This window comes from Ambystoma mexicanum, chromosome 2q (genome assembly GCF_040938575.1).
Source record: "Ambystoma mexicanum isolate Mex_15411 chromosome 2q, UKY_AmexF1_1, whole genome shotgun sequence".
In the NCBI taxonomy this organism is placed as follows: Eukaryota; Metazoa; Chordata; class Amphibia; order Caudata; family Ambystomatidae; genus Ambystoma; species Ambystoma mexicanum.
Window position 1 is genome coordinate 124,148,489 of NC_090924.1, and position 19,324 is coordinate 124,167,812.

The following is a 19,324-nucleotide window of genomic DNA, read 5'->3' on the forward strand; positions in this document are numbered from 1 at the left end:
ACCTTGAATCAGCTGCTGCCGCACTTCCTCCTCCTAATTTGCTAGAGCACATATGAACCTTGTCTCAGCATTCTACCAGCACGCAGTGCATGTTCAAGCTCATCAGCCATTTTGGCAAACAGGAAAAAGTCACCAATTACATTGATGAATAGAACTACTCAGCAGCTGTGCATTATGTATACACCTTCACGGTATGTTGGAGCCAGCAGCTGTGCCCACCCTATGTGTGCAGAAGGTACAGTCACTGCACTCCTCAGTGCTGCGGGCAAATCCTTAATTAACTGTCCAGGAATCCTGAGAGGCTCACAAGCACTCTGTGAGGAGCCGCTACCTCCTGCACTGTCCGTGCCGTTCTCCCTTTGGTTCTTTTCATAATTTGTATCCCCCGCTCTGTGCTCAGGACTTCTGATGGTTCACCACCTGCTTGGGCCCAGGGCTGACCACAGAGACCTGCTCACCATGATAGTGTGTGAACTGTTCCATGGCATGGCAGCGTCACTCTGCTGCAACCGCTGGGCTGTGTCGTTCAGGACAACATGCACAGCCTCGCAGGTGGTCAAAACGCCAATTGTCCAATGAAGCCTGCACACACAGGTACGGGGCTCAACAGGTGCCTCCGCCTGGTTCACCCAACCGCCTCATCGCCATTGTTGGGTCCTGTCGGTACCCAATATCTGCCAGGGCCCTCAGGACGTAAATGACCACACTCACTGGGCTCTGATTGTGCACTAACTGTGTACCGGACGTGAGAGGCCCTTTTTCATTTGCACAACGCACCTGCGTCACAGTGCGTCTTTCTTAAAGAGGCCATAACAACGTCACATCCTCTGCTGTCCTTTTTGCTGTCATCATGTCCTCTGACATCACTTCCTCTAATGTTGCTGTGCATGAACTATGCCAATTAATACCACCTTCCCACTAGTTCTTGTGGGACTGTTGTCTTTCATTGGCCTCCATCACGACTGTGCACTGCTCCTGATATTGACAGCAAGAGCAGCACACAGTCTTCAGATGTTCATGCACTGACCTATTGGATATACCCTTTAGCAGACGAGGCAAATGGCTACTTAATGCAACTTCCTCTGACTTTACCTTCACACTCCTGGGCATGAAAATTGACCTTTTCGATGAAGCCTGTGTATACATGGAGGATCAGGTAGCGACTAGTTTGTTGTACAGGATAAACACTCAGACTGCTCGACGAGGGAAGGTCTTTACCTGTATATATGGCTATGGGTGTTTTTATAAACAGCTGTTGGCATGCTGACAGCAGGGTTATAGTAGAATTTTGAAAAAAACATGTCAGGGTGTTATATCTTGATGGTCGTGCAGATTATGGAATCTCCGTCCCCAAGTGACGCACAGAAAGGACAGAAAATGACTCCCTGTGCGACCCTTGAAGCCACAGGTGTTGAGTGCCGAAGGTGCAGGAACCAGGAACGCCGGAAATCCCCTGATCGCTGTAAGGCAAGCAAGGGTTAAGCACAACAGGTTTAAGATGGGCAGAATATATGTGTATAGAGAATCACTGCAAGGCTTACCTAAGAGGTTGAGGGGTGGGGGTCTCAAACCATACCCTGTGTTCAAGGCAGGAGGGTTCTCCAGCATGGGGTCTGGCATGGATTCACATGCTCATGAATATTCCCCGTCGTCAGGCCGTGAATCCTCGGTATAGAAAAAATCAGTATCCGTTTCGTTTCTGATCTGTCTTTCTCAGTAGTAACCAATCACTGGTCTCTGGGTCATACTGCCCCCAGCCAATGACTGCCCTCTCCCTAAGCCCCTCCCCTGGCAGCCATCCTCAGATTTTTACTGCACGTTGAAGTGTTGGGAGTCCTCGTGCTTAGCTCTCGAGCTTTTGCTGCGTTTTCGCGCTTTTTTTCAGGAGATTTTCTCATTTTTCCGGTTAAAAGAGCCTCAAGCTCCACTGTTTCTACTTCCGATCAACGGGGATCCGTTTTGGAGTTTTCTATGCCCCTCAAGGGTGAAGATTTCGTCGAGTTACGCTTTTGGAGGATTCCAGAAGTTCTGAGGCCTACCCCGGACATGGCCCAGGAGAAAGGGAGCTTATCGCCCGGGAAGCTATTCAGGACCTGCCCTGGATGCCAGCTTCAGAACGTTTTCAAGGAGGACGAACATTCGTTATGCCTCTACTGTCTCCATGAGGACAAGATGCCTGCGGGCTGTGTGAGCGCTTTATAAATGTGAAATAAAAAAAAAAAAAAGAAGCACAAGGAAAAGGACTGCGTGTTTTGTGGAAACATGTCGGAGCGGACCATGAAGGATCGCCACCTCCGTCTCGCCAACTGGCTGGAAGTTAAGAGCCCACCAGGCGAGAAGAAGAAGAAGAAGAAGTCCGAGCGGTCTTCTAAGTCCTGTGAGGGTGCTCCGGCGACAGGGGCCCAACAAAAGGCTAAGCACCGCGAGTCCGCGGGCACCGGGAGCGCCGAACGGTCGGGCTCCTTGGCTGCCCGGCAGGGCGCACCCTCCCCAGCGCCATCGACCACGAGCCAACGCTATGGCTCGGGTAAGAGGAAGTCCGAGAACCCGGCGAAGCTTCTGGAGAGGCCCCGGTCGATCTCGAAGACTCCAGCAGAGGGGGAGCGCGGCTCAGACCCTCCCCCGAAGGTGAAGGCCCCGGGCGTACAGAAGGTGACGTTGGCCGTGATTCACCCTGCTAGGACCTCGATTGAGGATGTCGCCGCGGCCCTGGCTCAGCCTGTGGAGGCTACACCAGTGGAGGCGCCCTCAGGTACCAGAGTCTCCCTGGCACCGCGGAGGGAGTCGTCTTTCAGGCCCATCGAGAAGACCCCCACGAAGTCCTCATTGGAAAAAGGGGGGGAGGGGGTGGTGGCCGTCGTGGATACGGACACGACCTCTGAAGAGGAGCTCATCCAAGTCGTGGAGGAGACACAGCCCATCGGGAGGGATCCCGACCAGGGCGATGACGAGGGCGACGGTGACGCAGACGAGGCTCCTCAAGAGCCCTCGCGCCCATCGTTTCCGGCGCCGCAGGACACCTCGGCGGCCATTTTGTCAGCCATCCAGTCCTTATGCTCTGAGATAAGGACTAGGTTGTCCCTTCCTCGACGGAGGAGCCTGAGCCAGACCCAACGGAGGATCCGGAGCCAGGACCTTCGGGGAGCCCACCGCCTAAGAGGAGGAGGACGCATCATAGGCCTCTTCTCCCGCCTCTGCGGCCTTCTCTGCCTTCCCCCCGGTCCACTACCCACGGGGATGATACAGGCACGGACACGACTACGACGGATGACGACGGAGGCGACGACGGGACGTGTCCCCCGTCGCCCCCTGCCCGGGCGTCCCCGCCCGACGAGATTGGATCCTTCCATGCAATGATCTCCAGGGCATCCGAGCTCTTCCAGCTCTGCCCCGAGGAAAAGAAGAAGGAGGGGTTCCTTTACCAGCGGCGCAAGGCTAAAAGGAAGACGGTCCTCGCCGTACCATTTCTTGATGACATCTGGGATGAGGGGCTCGCCCTCCTCAAGAACCCTGCCACGGCTCCTGCGAAGAGGGACCGGTACAAGAAGTAGTACCGGGTCCCCGACGCTGCCCCCTTGTGCCTTAGAGCGCAACCTACCCCGGACTCGGTCGTCTCGGCGGCGACCAAGAAGAAAGCGGGGGGGGGCATCCGCCTCGACTTCAACCTCCCCTCCGGACGCGAGGGTAGGAAACTGGATGCGATGGGACGACGGGTCATCTCATCTGCAGCGACGACCATCAAGGCGGCCAACGCCCTGGCCATCGTAGCCCGCTACGACAGGGAGTTGTGGTTTAAGATCGCCCCTCTGTTGGACTTCCTTCCGGATGCCAAGAGGGCTGAGGCCCTGGAAATCTTGCAGGAAGGTGAGATTGCCTCGGACCACGCCATTACGGTGGCTATGGACATCGCCGACACCGGTTTCCGTCAGTTGGGCAACAGCGTTTGCCTGAGACGACGAGGATGGCTCAGGGCGATGGATTTCCGCTAGGACGTTCAGACCAAGGTTTTGGACATGCCCTTCGATGGGAACAACCTTTTTGGCAAGGCGGTTGATTAATCCCTTCAGGCGATCAAGACGGACACGGAGACGGCCCGTGCACTGGGGGTGCTCCAACAGCGACGGCCGTCCTTTCGGAGCTCCGGAGGCAGACAGGGTGCCTCCAAGGGAGCCGGCAGCAGCTTCTCTACTTACCATCAAGCGGCAAGGTCTTCGTCGCAGGAGGCCTACAGGGGACGCGGCAAGTCAGGTGGATCCCGCCGGCATCGCCAAGGTGGCAAAGCGGCCTCCAAGCAGGATTGAACCGTCCGGCGGGTCGGGCCCCCGCTGAAGCACCCCGGTGGGAGGCCGGCTGACGAAGTTCGTCGGCGTGTGGGAGTCCATCTCCACCGACCGTTGGGTGCTGGACGCCCTGGCCCTGGGGCACGCCCTCGAGTTCCAGAAGAGGTGCCCCCGCATTCCTCCCGTGACCAGGAAGGAAAATCACGTCCCTCAACTGCTGTTGGAAGTACGGGCGATGCTCAGGAAAGGTGCCATCGAGCTCGTCCCGAAGAGGCTTTGGGGCTCCGGAGTTTACTCAAGATACTTCCTCGTGAGGAAGAAGACAGGAGGATGGCGTCCCATCCTGGACCTGCGACGACTGTTTATACCTCAAGGCACAGATGTTCCGGATGGACACCCTCCAGCATGTGCTGGGACAGCTGGAGGAGGGCGATTTTCCTGTCGTCGTTGGATTTGGAGGATGCTTACTTCCACATCCCTATTCTAAAGAGGCACCGAAAGTTCCTCAGGTTCGTGGTCAAAGGGCGGCACTACCAGTTCAAGGCCCTCCCTTTCGGATTAAAATCGGCACCCACGGTGTTCACCAAGTGCCTAGCACCGGTGGCGGCACGGCTGCGCCTGCAGGGGATCCACGTCTACCCCTACCTGGACGACTGGCTCATACGGGCAAGGACAAGGGAGCTCGCCGTGGAACACACTGCGAGGTCCGTCCAGCTGCTCACGGACCTGGGGTTCTCCATCAACTTTCCAAAATCCCACCTGGTCCCGTCGCAAGTCGCCCTGTTTCTGGGAGCACAGCTCGACACAGTGGCACGGCGGGCCTCACCGTCCGAGGAAAGGATAAGGACCATCCTAGGAAAGGTGCAACGTCTACTGGCCACAGACGTGGCCAGAGTGAGGTCTATCAAGGCCCTCCTCGGAATGATGTCCTCCTGCATTTATCTGGTGCCCCATTGCAGACTTCGGATGCGGCCCTTGCAAGAATTCCTCGACGCCCACTGGATCCAGACGACGGGCAGCTTCGAGGACAGGATCTCGCTCGACGAAACGTTCCGTCAGGCGATACGATGGTGGGGTGTCCGCGCTCATCTGACAGCGGGAACAGGCTTCCTAGCCCCGGCCCACCAGGTGACGGTGACGAAGGATGCCTCCCTGGAAGTTTGGGGAGCGCACACCGGGGGCCTCCACGCGAGAGGCCTTTGGTGCTCGGAGGAGAAGACTCTCCACATCAACATCTTGGAGCTCCGCGCAGTGTTCTGGGCCCTCAGGTCCTTCCTTCCGTCCCTCAAGGGCAAGGTGGTGAGGATCTTCACCGACAGCACCACCACGATGTTTTACATTCGGAAGCAGGGCGGAACCATATCCCCTGCCCTGTCCAAGGAAGCCCAGGATCTGTGGCATTGGGCCATCGCACAAGGGATGTTTCTGGTACCCTTTCATCTGGCAGGGATAAAAAACACCATCGCCGACTCACTCAGCAGGGAGCTGTGCTCGTGCCACGAGTTGGAACTGCGCCAGGATCAAGTGGACCGACTCGTCCGACGATGGGGCGAACCCCAGATCGATCTCTTTGCGACGGCGGCGAACTCCAAGTGCCGGAGGTTCGCCAGCAGGTTTCCCCAACCGAGGAGCATGGGCGATGCTTTCTCGTTCCCCTGGGACGGCCTGTTCCTCTATGCATTCCCGCCGTTGCCGTTGCTACTCCGGCTCGTCAACCAGCTCAAGAGGTCCCGGTGCAGGATGATCCTCGTCGCACCGGCGTGGCCGAGGCAGATCTGGTTCCCGGACCTTCTGGACTTGTCAGCGTCCACACCAGTCAAGCTACCGACGGACGTGGATCTTCTCTCCAGAGAAGGAGGCGCCATTCTTCATCACGAACCAGAGTCGCTGAACTTGCAGGCCTGGCTCCTGCAGCACTAGAGTTTGGAGGATACGACATCCCGGCCGACTGCAGAGAGGTTCTTGCAAAGGCCAGGGCATCCTCAACTCTCAAGTGCTACGGACACAAATGGAAGAGGTTCTCTGTCTGGTGACGTGCACAGAAGATTAACCCTCTGCGGATTACGGCCCCTCAAGTATTGCCGTACCTACTGTCTTTGGCCAAGGCTGGCCTATCTCACGCCTCCATCAAGGTACATCTGGCTGCCGTCTCACGTTACACCAGAACTACAGGACGGGCGTCCTTGTGGTCTCATCGTCTGGTGAAGGAATTTATGAAAAGACTGTTCCGATCATTCCCGTCGGTGAAGGCCCCTGCCCCGGCGTGGGAGCTCAACGTGGTACTAACTAGGCTCATGGGGGGCCCCATTCCAGCCTATGTATTCCGTGCCGTTGAAGTTTCTGTCGTGGAAGACAGAATTCCTCTTGGCCATCACCTCTGCACGACGAGTGGGAGAGATCCAGGCCCTGTCTTGCAAGCCTCCATACTTGACTTTTCACGACACAAGGGTGGTGCTGAGGACGCACCCCTCCTTCTTGCCCAAGGTGCCGTCGGACTTCCACCTCAACGAGCCCTTGGTGTTTCCAGTGTTCTTCCCGTCGCCTTCGTTGCCGGCTGAGAGGACTCTGCACTCGCTAGATGTGGCTAGAGCACTGAAGTTCTACGTGGACCGCACGAAGAGTTTCCGGAAGACATCACAGCTGTTTGTGAACTTTGGACCTGTGAATCAAGGGAAGGCTCTCTCGAAGACTTCCATTTCCAGATGGCTCTCCGGCTGCATCATGCACTGTCACCGGTTGGCAAACCGACCGCTGCCCGGCCGTCCGAGAGCCCATTTGACCAGAGCGATCGCTGCTACTACGGCGTTCCTGTCTGGTGTGCCCCTGCTCGACATCTGCAGGGCTGCTACGTGGAGGTCGACGCACACCTTCACGAGATTCTACTGCATCGACCGGGATTCCAGGGAGGAGTCCAGAGTCAGCCAGGCAGTGCTGCGTAACCTGTTCGCCTAAGGTGAGCCTGGTGAGGAGGTAAGAGTTGCTTAATGTTGAGTTGTTGTATTGCTTGATATTGAGCCTTGTGCCATCTCCCGTGGTTGTGCATGTGTATACTGCTATGTATTCTTATATTCATGAGCATGTGAATCCATGCCAGACCCCATGCTGGAGAAGGAACAAGTTACTTACCTGTAACTGTTGTTCTCCAGCATGGGTCTGGCATGGATTCACATGCGAACCCTCCCGCCTACCCCTCTGCGGCTCTTCACTTGGTCATACTGCCACTTCACGTGCTACCAAAAATCTGAGGATGGCTGCCAGGGGAGGGGCTTAGGGAGAGGGCAGTCATTGGCTGGGGGCAGTATGACCCAGAGACCAGTGATTGGTTACTACTGAGAAAGACGGATCAGAAACAAAACTGATACTGATTTTTTCTATACCGAGGAATCCCGGCCTGACGACGGGGAATATTCATGAGCATGTGAATCCATGCCAGACCCATGATGGAGAACAACAGTTACAGGTAAGTAACTTGTTCCTTCCTACACTTGCGATGAGTGACAGGCAGCAGCAAGTGGAGTACAAGGTCGGCACGTTGGATGGAGGTTCACAATAAACACCTGTGCGTGTAGTGACAATCTGTAAGAAATCCAAGAACGTTCCGGGGTCAGTAGTCAAAAGGCATCAACACAGTCCAAGGGAAAATCCAGAGAAGAACCGGTGCACAAAGCCAGGAGTTGAAGGACCAAGATACCAAAAGCAAACGTAATCCAAGGGCAAGGCGAAGGAGTCCGTTAAGCAGTCCATAGTTCGTTACCAAGAATCGAGACAACCAGAGAACGCCAAACAGTGCTTTCAGAAAACAGCTTTGAAGCACCGTGTAAACGTGTAACCGCTGTTTATAACAGCGCCGGGCCGTCAGGTGATGCACGCCACAGTGTAACATGACGGGGAGCCTCTGAGTGCTTCCGCGTCACGTGTTCCGTTTCGTTAAAGTAGACGGGCACTTTCTAGTCACGTGACGCGGAACAACCCTGTACCAGGGGCTACAGCGAACTGTCGCAAGGCGCCATGGTAGTTGCCAATGAAACAGAGATCGCAAAGACCGCGGGTGACCATTCGTGCCCGTTTTCCTCCTGCGATACCCATGACTGCCATATTGCTGCTGCCGCCCTGTCTGAATGTGTGATGGTCAGTGAGCAGCAGGGGGATTGAAGGGACGAGTATTTAAGGGGGCAGGGGTGCTTGAACTCATGGTATTGGGACTCATGGTAATGGTAGGCTGTATGACACAGGGGCCTCCTGAATGCAAGACGGTTAGGGATGACTGAAACTGGAGCAAAGAGAATTCTAAAGCTTAGGTCTCAAAACCGAAAAGGTTGTGCCACCTGGAACTGTTTTGCAGCAAGTAGGATCACATAACATGAGTGGAGCTGGAGCGCTGAGTGGGATTAAGGATGTAATTGGACACCATCTCTAGGAAGAATGGCATCCAAACAACTGAAAAGGTACATGGACTTTCACAGAGCACCTTAACTTTATTCAGTTCAGCAGCCACCCAGCGCGGGCGATGCAACTCTGAAGGGACAGGATCTCTCTCTTGGGAATGCCTGTTGATAATTTGGCTGCCTCATTTTAAATGGCCCTGATGCAACCAAGACGCCAGTCAGGCTGCCCAAGTAAGCTCTCGTAGTCTATTCTGGCAGAAAATCAAGGTGATATCCACCTGTGACGAAATCACCAGTGCTCTGCAGGAGTACAAGGATGAGTAGTACCTAAACGCCCTGCTCCGCACCACTGTAGTTCTAGACTAGCAGTGATCCCAGTCATGCACCTAAAACCCATGCAGCCTAATGGAAATACCTCTTTTGTGTTAACATGGGTAGGTTATACTCCCAGGAGGAGTCACGTGTTAACTGTAGCAACCCAAACCACTTAAGTACAATGGTCCAAACTAAAAATGCCAAATCAAAGTTATATCAAAATATGGTCTTTTAATTATAGAATTAAAATGAAAAACGCTATCTAGTAGAAACCCACGCCTGTAAGAAAACACAGAAGGCGCAGAGTTGGTATAGAATAGCACTATGGGTATTTGAACAGAGAGGATCAGGCAAGAAATTGCTACAATGTCACTGTTCAAATGATATTTCTTTTAAGAAAAGGACTTAATAAGAGGCTTCTAAGTCACTATGATCCAAAAGTGAACCAGAAGGACAGGGCCTTTTGTACAGTACCTTATTCTTAGTCTTGGGTGGTACGACAGCATTGAACTGGGCCTCTTTGCACTTGACTTGCTGTCAAGCCGAGTTAGCAATGCAACAATTTGTTTTGATCCAGCGATGAGTTGTGTTACAGAACGGGCTATTCGAAGGGATTGGGTCCTCCGACGTATTCCATATCTATGACATGTAATCACCATAGCTGTGCTGCTTCGGAAACTTTTTTCTGCGTCCTGCGTCGATGACGTCGATGCGCCGTCGCCGAGGACCTCCGACGTCATCCGATGTGATAAGTAGGACGCACGACGCCCGTAGCCTTAGTTCCGTCTTTTCCGCGAACGTGTTGCTTCGTGAATCTCGGTTAACGCCTCAACTCTTTGGAGTTCTGTTCTTCTCAGTTCTTTGAACCTGTTAGTTTTTGTGAAAATCCTGCGTGTGAAGATGTCTTCTACTTCGTCTTCGACCCCTCGTCCGGGCTTCAAGAAGTGCGGGGAGTGTGGGTCCAAGATGTCGGTGACGGACTCGCACAACGCCTGCCTCTGGTGCCTCGGGGAGGCCCACGACATGGATGACTGTATCGAATGCCAGTCGCTCACGTCCAAAGCCTTACGTGAACGTAAGAAGAAGTTGTCAGTAGGTCGGGTGTCCAAGCCCCGGAAGTCGAAGTCTGCAGGGCTTTCGACGGATGATTCGAGAGGAGACTCTCCGCGTCATCGTCGGAAGTCTCGTGGGTCTCCTTCTAGGAGTCGGTCTCGGCACTCCTCAGCCTCTTCGAGGCATTCTCGGAAGCGCCGACACCGGTCGTCTTCCAGGTCCTCTTCGGAGGACTCTGCCCGGCACGTCGCTTACCCCACCAGCCGTGCGACGCCAGAGGAATGGGCTTCCTTCGGGAAGAAAATGCTGGCGATTCTTGAGTCGCAGGGTACTAAGCGGATCGCGCCCCCGAGTGGGGTCAGTCGTGCGAGGTCGAGAGACACCGCTCGCAAGAGTGGTCAGCACGAGTCACGGGAGAGGTCCCGTTCGGACAAGGGGAACTCGTTCTCGACATACCCGTTCGAGGTCCCGGTCCTCGACGCATTCGAGACCGTGTGCACCTGTGATGTCTTCGAAGAAGACGTCGACGTCTGAGGCGTCGAGGGCATTGACAGGCTTTCTCGAGGCTCCGAGGAAGTCGTCGAAGCCGTCGACGCTCAGGTCGTCGAAGGACACGCTCGGAGCTCTGGCTTCGAGGACTGTGTCGACGCCGCTGATGCTGGCGGCGCTGCATCTGACCCCGATTTACTCGACGTCGACGCCGATCCTCTCGGCGCCGATGCCTGTTCTCTCGACGCCGGCGCCGATTCGCTCGACGCCCTCGATGCCTTTCGAGGCCGGGGTGTCGGAGGTACCCCGTGGCACAGGGGAACCCCCTAGGAAGGCTCTGGTTAAGAGCAAGCACTCTCGGGTGCCTTCTTTTCGCCACCTGGAATATATTTCAGAGGCGGATGAGGATTCTGATGGCCTGGTTCCTAGTCGGGTTCCAGATGAAATTGTCTCAGGCCATAGTCAGTTTGACGATTTGAGGCAGTCACTGCATGATGCCAGTGGACTGGACACCTCTCCGGAGGTGGAGTTTTGTAGGCCTGAGCCTGGCTCTCATGCCGATTCCTCGTACCGACGCCTTATGGCTAGGGTTTCTGAGTACTTGGGATGGTCTGCTCCCCCAGGGGAGTTTGTGCAGGATGATCTCAGACATCCTTGATGTTGGTCCCCCAACTGACCCGGTACTGCCGTTCCATATGGCTTTACAGAGAAGGGTGGCGGCGGCTTGGACTGCTCCGGAGAGTCTCCCGGCGGTGGGCAGGTCCTTGTCGCGAAAATACCGTCCAGCCAGTAGCGACCCCTGCTACTTGACCAGGCACCCCACTCCGGAGAGTTTGGTGGTGCAGGCGGCCACGGCCCCGGCAAAGCAGGCGTCGTACCCTACCATCCCTCCTGATAGGGACGACAAACGTTTTGATGGCTGGGCGAAGAAAGTGTTTTCTTCTGGTGGTATGGCGCTTCAGGCGGCCAACTACATTTGCGCCTTGTCTCGTTTCACACACACTCTGTGGAACTGTGTTGCGTTAGCGGCTGAACATATTCCCGAAGGGGACGAACGGGATGGTTTCCTTGCTATGGTCCAGGATGGTAAGGATGCCATGTGTGAGTCCGTTCAGTCGGGTTTGGACTTGGCTGAATGCGTCAGCAGTTCCATGGCGGCGAGCACCGTGATACGCAGGTTTGCGTGGTTGCGGAAGTCAGGGTTTGCTCCTGATGTGTAGTCCCGGCTCCTCAACATGCCCTTTGACGGTGAACACCTTTTTGGCAGCAAGGCTGACGAGAGCCTTGAGAGGTTGCAGACCTCAAAAGCTGCAGCGACGTCGTTGGGCGCTGCAGTTCGCCAACCTCCGCCTTTTCGTCCTAGGGGACAGCAATGGAGGGGTGGTTCCTTTCGCTATTACTCGTCCTTCAGTAAAGCGAGAGGAGCTGGCAGTCAAAGAGGCCAACGCAGGGGTACCAGAGGTGGACGGCAGGGTACCCGTGGTGCCAAGGCCGCTCGGGCAGTTGCCTCTTTGCCCTCAGGTAACGCCGCAGCCGCTACTACTCAGTCATGAGGCCATGCCCCATGGTTCGCCGGTTGGGGGAAGGCTGGCGCAGCATCTTGTAGAGTGGCGTGCCATTACTTCAGATGTGTGGGTTCTGGAGATCATAACCCACGGCTACTGTCTTCCCTTTCAGCACAGGCCTCACGACAATCCACCGGGGAACCTCTCTTTGCAGAGTCCGGATCCGCTCCTTGCGCAGGAAATTCAAGCCCTGCTGGAGAAAGGCGCCATAGAACTGGTGCCTGTAGCGGAGAGGAACAAGGGATGGTATTCCCCTTATTTTTTGATTTCGAAGAAAGACTGGGGATTGAGACCCATCATGGACTTGCGCGGTTTGAACAAACTCCTAAGGAAGGACAAGTTCAAGATGGTTACTCTCTCTCAAGTCCTCCAGGCCCTTCAGCTTCAGGACTGGTTGGTGTCTCTCGACCTCAAGGATGCTTACTTCCATGTGCCGATCCATCCCAAGCACAAGAAGTACCTGAGGTTCGCGGTTGGCGACTCGCACTTTCAGTTTCGGGTCCTGCCGTTCGGATTGACCTCCGCCCCAAGGGTTTTCACCAAGCTCATGGTGGTGGTGGCAGCGCATCTCAGGCAAGGGGGATTCACGTCTACCCCTACCTGGACGATTGGTTGATCAAGGGGAGCTCTCCCGAGCAAGTCCTGGATCATCTGTCCGTCACCTGCCACTCCCTTCACAGGCTGGGCTTCTCCCTCAATTTAAAGAAGTCCCATTTGACGCCAACACAGCGGCTCCAGTACATCGGAGCAGTGCTCGACACTTCCCTGGGGCAGTGTTTTCCTCCCCAGCTGAGGGCTGTTCACATTCAGCAGATGGTGCACAAGTTTCAACTTGCCCAGACGCTCCCAGCGTTCAAGTTCTTGAGGTTGCTCGGCCTCATGGCATCCTGCATTCTTCTGGTGCCAAAGGCTCGCCTGCGGATGAGATCTTTGCAGTGGGCACTCAAGATGCAATGGTCGCAGTCCTCCGGCAGGATGTCGGACCCGGTTCAGGTGCCGCCCTCGGTCGGCCGGGACCTTCTGTGGTGGGCCGTCGAAGGCAACTTGATGAAGGGGGCTCCATTTTGGCTTCCCTGGCCGGAGGTGACGATCGTGACAGATGCATCCCTCACGGGATGGGGAGCTCATGCCAATGGGCTGACAGTCAGCGGTCATTGGTCTCCGTCGGAGTCCAGACTCCATATCAATCTGTTGGAGCTGAGGGCCGTCAGGCTAGCCCTGAAGGCTTTTCTGCCGACTGTGCAAGGAAAGAGTGTCCTGATCCTGACGGACAACACAGTGGCCATGCACTACCTCAACAAAAAGGGGGGGGGGCAGGGTCACTTCCTCTGTGCAGGGAGGCGATGCAGCTCGAGTTCTGGGCCATCCAGCAGGAAGTTTCAATCTCGGCAGTTCATCTGGCCGGAGACGAAAACGTGACGGCGGACGCTCTGAGAAGGCAGAGCACGATCTCTCATGAGTGGGAGTTGGCTCAGGAGATTCTCCTGGAGATCTTCGCCCTTTGGGGGACCCCTCAAGTGGATCTCTTCGCCTCCAGTGTCAACCGGAAGTGCGAAAGGTTTTGCTCGCGGGAATTTCCTCCAAAAGGAGTCTTAGGAGACGCGTTCGTGGTGGAGTGGTCATTCCCGCTGCTGTACGCATTTTCTCCAGTCCCCGTCATCCCGCAAGTGCTGCGGAGGTTACGGAAGTTCGGTTCCCGGATGATCCTCATTGCTCCGGCGTGGGCTCGGAGGACGTGGTACCCGGACCTTCTCGACTTGTCCATCTGCCCTCCACGTCGTCTTCCCTACCGAGACGATCTGCTCTCACAGGAGGGGGGTCAGGTTCTCCATCCAGAGGTCAGATCCCTCAACCTTCACGCTTGGCTTCTGAAAGGTTGAGGTATAAGGATTGGGACCTCCCTGAAGACGTGATGGAGGTGTTGCTTTCGGCCCGAAGGCCAGCAACAAAGTCTCTGTACCGTTGCCGTTGGCGTAAGTTCGGCGACTGGTGCAGAGTTCAGAATGTGGATCCTTTTGCATGTGACATCCCCATGGTTCTGTCCTTTTTACTTTCTTTGGCCCACAGGGGCTTGCAAGTGGGTACCATTAAAGGTTACCTGGCGGCGCTGTCCATCTTTAAGCGCTCGTCTGAAGAGTGTTCTTACTTTAAAATCCCTTTAATTTCACAGTTTCTGAAAGGGCTCACTAATGTGTTCCCTCAGTCACCTTTCCTGGTGCCCGGTTGGGATTTAAACCTTGTTCTTAAGTTTCTTATGGGTGCTCCGTTTGAGCCTTTACATTCTTGCCCTTTGAGGCTGTTAACTCTTGAAACTGTGTTTTTAGTTGCGGTTACTTCCGCTCGCAGAGTGAGTGAGTTACAGGCACTTTCAGTTAAGCCACCCTTCACTGTTATTTCACAAGGACAGGGTTGTCCTTAGAGTTCGTCCTTCTTTTCTCCCGAAGGTAGTGACGGAATTTCATTTGGCCCAGAAGATTGTTCTTCCGGCATTCTATCCTCCTCCGCATCCTGGTAAGGAAGAGGAGAGGCTCCATAGGCTTGATCCTAGGAGAGCTTTAAGCTTTTATGTTTCACGCATGTCCCGGGTCAGAGTGGACGATCAACTCTTTATTGGTTACGCTGGAAAGCGTTTGGGGCAAGCTGAGACGAAACAGACTTTGTCTCGCTGGATTATTTTGGCCATCTCGGAGTGTTACCGCTTGGCGGGTAAGGACCCACCGGCTGGCTTGCGGGCCCATTCTACCAGGGGTATGGCTGCATCTACTGCCCTGCAGAGGGGTGTTCCTATTCGCAACATCTGTGATGCAGCCACCTCGGCTTCAGTACATACATTTGTACGTCACTATTCCCTCGATTCCATCCGAGGACAGGATCTGGCCTTTGGCAAGGCGGTCCTTTGCTCTGCTATTTGATTGGCAATTCTAAATTTTTATTCTAAATTCTTTCCCTCCTCCTTGCTCTGGTACTGCTTTGGGAGTCTGTCATAGATATGGAATACGTCGGAGGACCCAATCCCCTCGAAGAACAAGTTACTTTCTTACCTGGTAACGTTCTTTCGATGGGATGGTCCGACAACGTATTCCATATCGCTCCCTCCCTGCCTTCCCCGCTGCAGAATTTCTTTTGCGATTGCAGCTTACGTTCCGTAAGGCTTTGTGTCTGACTGGCAGTTGACTAATGTCACACGTTCTGGGGGAAAAAACTACAACTGAGGCTACGGGCGTCGTGCGTCCTACTTATCACATCGGATGACGTCGGACGTCGGAGGAGGTCATCGACGCAGGACGCAGACGCTGAAAAAAGTTTCCGAAGCAGCACAGCTGTGGTGATTACATGTCATAGATATGGAATACGTCGTCGGACCATCCCATCGAAAGAACGTTACCAGGTAAGAAAGTAACTTGTTCTTTGCGGCTACATTTGGTGTTTGAGGCGTTCTAGTTTGAAGGGTCCAACAGGTGCAGTTTGGCAACCAAGTTGGTTTGAGACTGTTACTGTTGAGTTGAATTGGTGCATGACCCAATGGCTTCCAGTGGTTCTAGTTGGTGTTTGCCGGGGCAAGGCAAAGTCTTGTTGGTTCGATGTGGGTACACAAAGATGCTGTCAGTGAAGGCAGGTGCTCAAGGCAATGATGAATGCTACAGATTGGTTATTGGTAAGCTTTAACACTCATTCAGTTAAGCAATGATAGAGCAGTACCAACACGGATTACTTTTTAGAATGTGGAACACTATTCAGAGTTAGCAATTTATATACTTTTTAAAGGAGCATCCAGCAACTTAAAGGTATGTAATAACTTTTAGACACTTTGTAATTTTTCTATTGCAGGGATTCAGTTACAATACTAACTCTTTGACAAGTAAGTACTCATACACTTGTTATACTTTCAAGACAGAATCCTTTTCTTATCCAGTCTTTCCTGTAGTCTATTGCATGAGTTCCCTGAGGCAAGAGAGAGACCCTAGTGGTCTAGGAGCCAGCATTAGGCAGGTTGAGCTAGGTTTCATTTGCAGGAAAGTCAAAGTTCCAGAGGATATCTTCTTAAATAAGTAAGTATGATATGATATGGCATTTATAACACGCCTATACACAAGTGTTTCAAGGTGCGATGAGGCAAGGTAGGGGAAACGGAGGTAAGACAGAGACAGCGATCCTACTAGGCCAGGTGACATTGAGATTGCGCAAGTGCAAGTGCAGGGGAGAGAGGTGGGGGAAAAGTGTGGTACATAGGATAGCAGTAAAATAAATATGGCAATAAGTAGAAGTGCAGCCACCTGGTGGCAAGTGCTAGTAGGGGCTGTAGGGATATAGAAACGGTGCCCAAGTGCAGGGTTGCCAGGAGGGCAGTGCAGGTGTGCAACTGGCTGCGGGTGGACCTGGCCTGAGATCAGAGGGTAGCCAGGTAACCAGTGCAGTTTCAGATTCAGCCAGGAGATCAGCAGGGCAGAGGAGAGAAAGCAGAAGCAAAGAGGAAAGTCTTGAGATGCTTCCGGAACCAGAGATGGTTCTCCTCAAGTTTCAGAGAGGCATGGAGGCTGTGCCAGAGGGAGGCTCCAGCAGAAGAAAGAGAGATCTATAACCAACTCGCTGCTTGGAGAAGCGACTAACCCTGAGGGAGTTGGAGGCGGAAGAGCGAAGAGCTCGAGAGGGAAGGTATTTAGGAAGAGAGAGATGAAGGTAATGAGGTCCCAGGCCCCAGAAGACCTTGTGGACAATGCAGAGGGTTTTGAACTTAATTATGGGTTCTTCGTATTCTTACCCAGCAATATTATTTGTCGGTATCAGGTTTTATTTATTGTCTCCGTATCCTTATCCTTCTATTGCTCACTCGCATACGGTGTAATATCGGTACCATGAGGGCACTGAAATAGACAGCGACCACTTTGAAACCTGGCAAGATCGATATGTAAAAAGGCGATACAAATGTTTGTCTCCATAAGTGGAAGAAAATAACACGGGCAGCTGAACAAAGTAGCCCCTGATCAGAAAGGAAAATAACCCTTCTACAAAAAACCATGATACTCATGTCCGACCAAGAACGCTGACCAGGGAACATGAGATAAGAAATGTTGGGGAATATATGAATGTTTCATCTATATCGAAGAAATATCTTGTCCTGAAGACGGCTAAAACAAGAGGGATAGTCACCAGCGATGGTGCCTAAACACAAACCTAGCCGAAACATATGTAGACATATCCATCGGACACAAAAAGGAATCTGTCCCACTGTAATAGAGACCGCATTAGCTGCCTCTTGCTGAAAGATTTTTAAAAGTAATTCATTGACAAATTACAACGTGGGTGATGTACTCATAAGTCAATTAACGTACATAATAAGTGTCACGTACTAACCCCACTATTTAGCCCTACAAAGAGCTTGTTGAATTGTAGACAAATGTTTGTGTCTCTTTACTTGTGCCTTGTGGAAAGTGCACAAGAATAAGGTGTATATGTTTTTATTTATACGGTGATTTATTGATGTATGAATACATTTTGCTTTAAAATGATCAATATACCGGTTTGACTTGACATATGTGTTTGAACTTGTTTAGTATATGGCACTAAGTGCAAACTACAAGTGAGGTTAAGACATGTGTTTGCCTATGTTCTTTCTAACAACCCAACACGAACAGATTCAAATCCCCTTGAATGGTAGGTCTTTTCTAAGAACCCACCTCCTTCTCCTGGAACTGCTCACTACTCTATGCAAAGCATGTGATTCTAAGCAGATCCCCAAGCCTCAGAAGACAAACATTACATACCTGTAATTGTCTTTCTGATGCTGTATCTGCTTAGACTCACATGCACCCACCCTTTCTCCACTCGTTGGGAGTAGAAGGTACATAGTCAACATGCACTTCTTCATCCTTTTACTACACACTTCATGCAACCTGTCAAAGATAAAACAATCTGAGGACCTTGATGCATGAAGGACCATGGGTATAGTACATGCCACAGTAGGGTAGTGTTACAAACATGCCCTGTTGTTGTCCCTTTTTGATTTGGAGAAAGAAGTCATGTAATAATACACACCAACCACTAAATGTCGGCCTATGCAAAGCATGTGAATGTAAGCAGATACGAGCATCAGACTATTTACAGGTATGCAATGTTAGTTATAAAATTGAAGTTTTTTAGCTCATTAGAAGGGCCGGAATCCCAAATCCCTTTTCTTTTGCATTTATTGTGTTTTTCAATGATGAAAAGTAAATACTTATGGGCCTTCATGTGTTTATGGCTCCCAGTGGTATAAGTAACCTCTTTTACAAAAAGTATCTGTCAGATGTATGTGTTGTATAGAAGCAAAGAGCATTTCTTCAAAATATTATTGGTTTTAATTTGTAATTTCTTAGGAGCACTTTTAGATGATATGGTTTTCTTGATGGTTCTTTTCAGAGTGCGTTCATCAACCGTCCTGCTCTTGGAATCTTACCCCCCGAGAATTTTGCTGCAAAGTTAGAAGAGTCCCTGCTGGCGGTAAGTCCAAATGTTCACACATGTCCATGTCTTGGGTGTAAATGTGCTGTCTTATTTGTTTTTTGCATAGAGCATGCCCTTTGGCTTCGTGTCCACTAGTTTAGGAGGCCTGGATTGGAGAATGAGTGAAAGGTCTGGAGCGTGTAGGGTTGCATTTCTGTCAGGTGTACTGTGTGGTGGTAGCTAATTTCAATGATTGCATTCTGTGGCAAGTTCTTGTAAAGAAAAAATTATTAGTCATTTCAAAGTTCAAGCATAATCTTTTATATTTCCTACGTTCGCATTTGTTTAGTAAACATGGGTTGAATTACCGTGCCTTCATACTAACAGTTATCACTCAGAATAATCCTGAGAGAATACCATCATATTATTCCCCTCTACCCACCTCAGTAATGTAATATAAAGTGGTCTCATATAGCACACCTTCTGGCATCTTGGTGGCCTCTAGGCACGTGGTCCTTGAAGACAAGGACGAGAGAGGGTTAGTAAGAAGAGAAAGGTGGTTTGAAACCCGAGGTATTGATGGGTGCAGGTTGGAAATGACTGGTGTCTCTACCTGGTTTGTGGCGAGGATACTTGCGTACCCGTCTGTTAACAGGGGTGGGGCCAAAATCAATTAGATGCCAGTGGCGGCACTTCCATTAGCCGTGTCTTCTTCCTGGAGACAGATAATCATCTAATCTGTTTTTATTTAAATATGAGCACCTTGCCTACAGAATGCTGTTTAGTCTGCATTGCTGGGGAAGCAGGTGCCGCCGTA

General features: G+C 52.4%; 1 protein-coding gene across 4 annotated transcripts in view; it reads left to right on the forward strand.

Moving 5' to 3' along the window:
* ABAT (4-aminobutyrate aminotransferase) overlaps positions 1–19,324 on the forward strand; it is a 719,432-nt gene that overhangs the window by 463,999 nt on the left and 236,109 nt on the right. For all 4 annotated transcript variants that reach the window (XM_069647042.1, XM_069647043.1, XM_069647044.1 and 1 more), the window contains one exon: positions 18,484–18,564. In XM_069647042.1, coding sequence (XP_069503143.1) covers positions 18,484–18,564 — 81 coding nt within the window. The remainder of the gene's footprint in view (positions 1–18,483; positions 18,565–19,324) is intronic.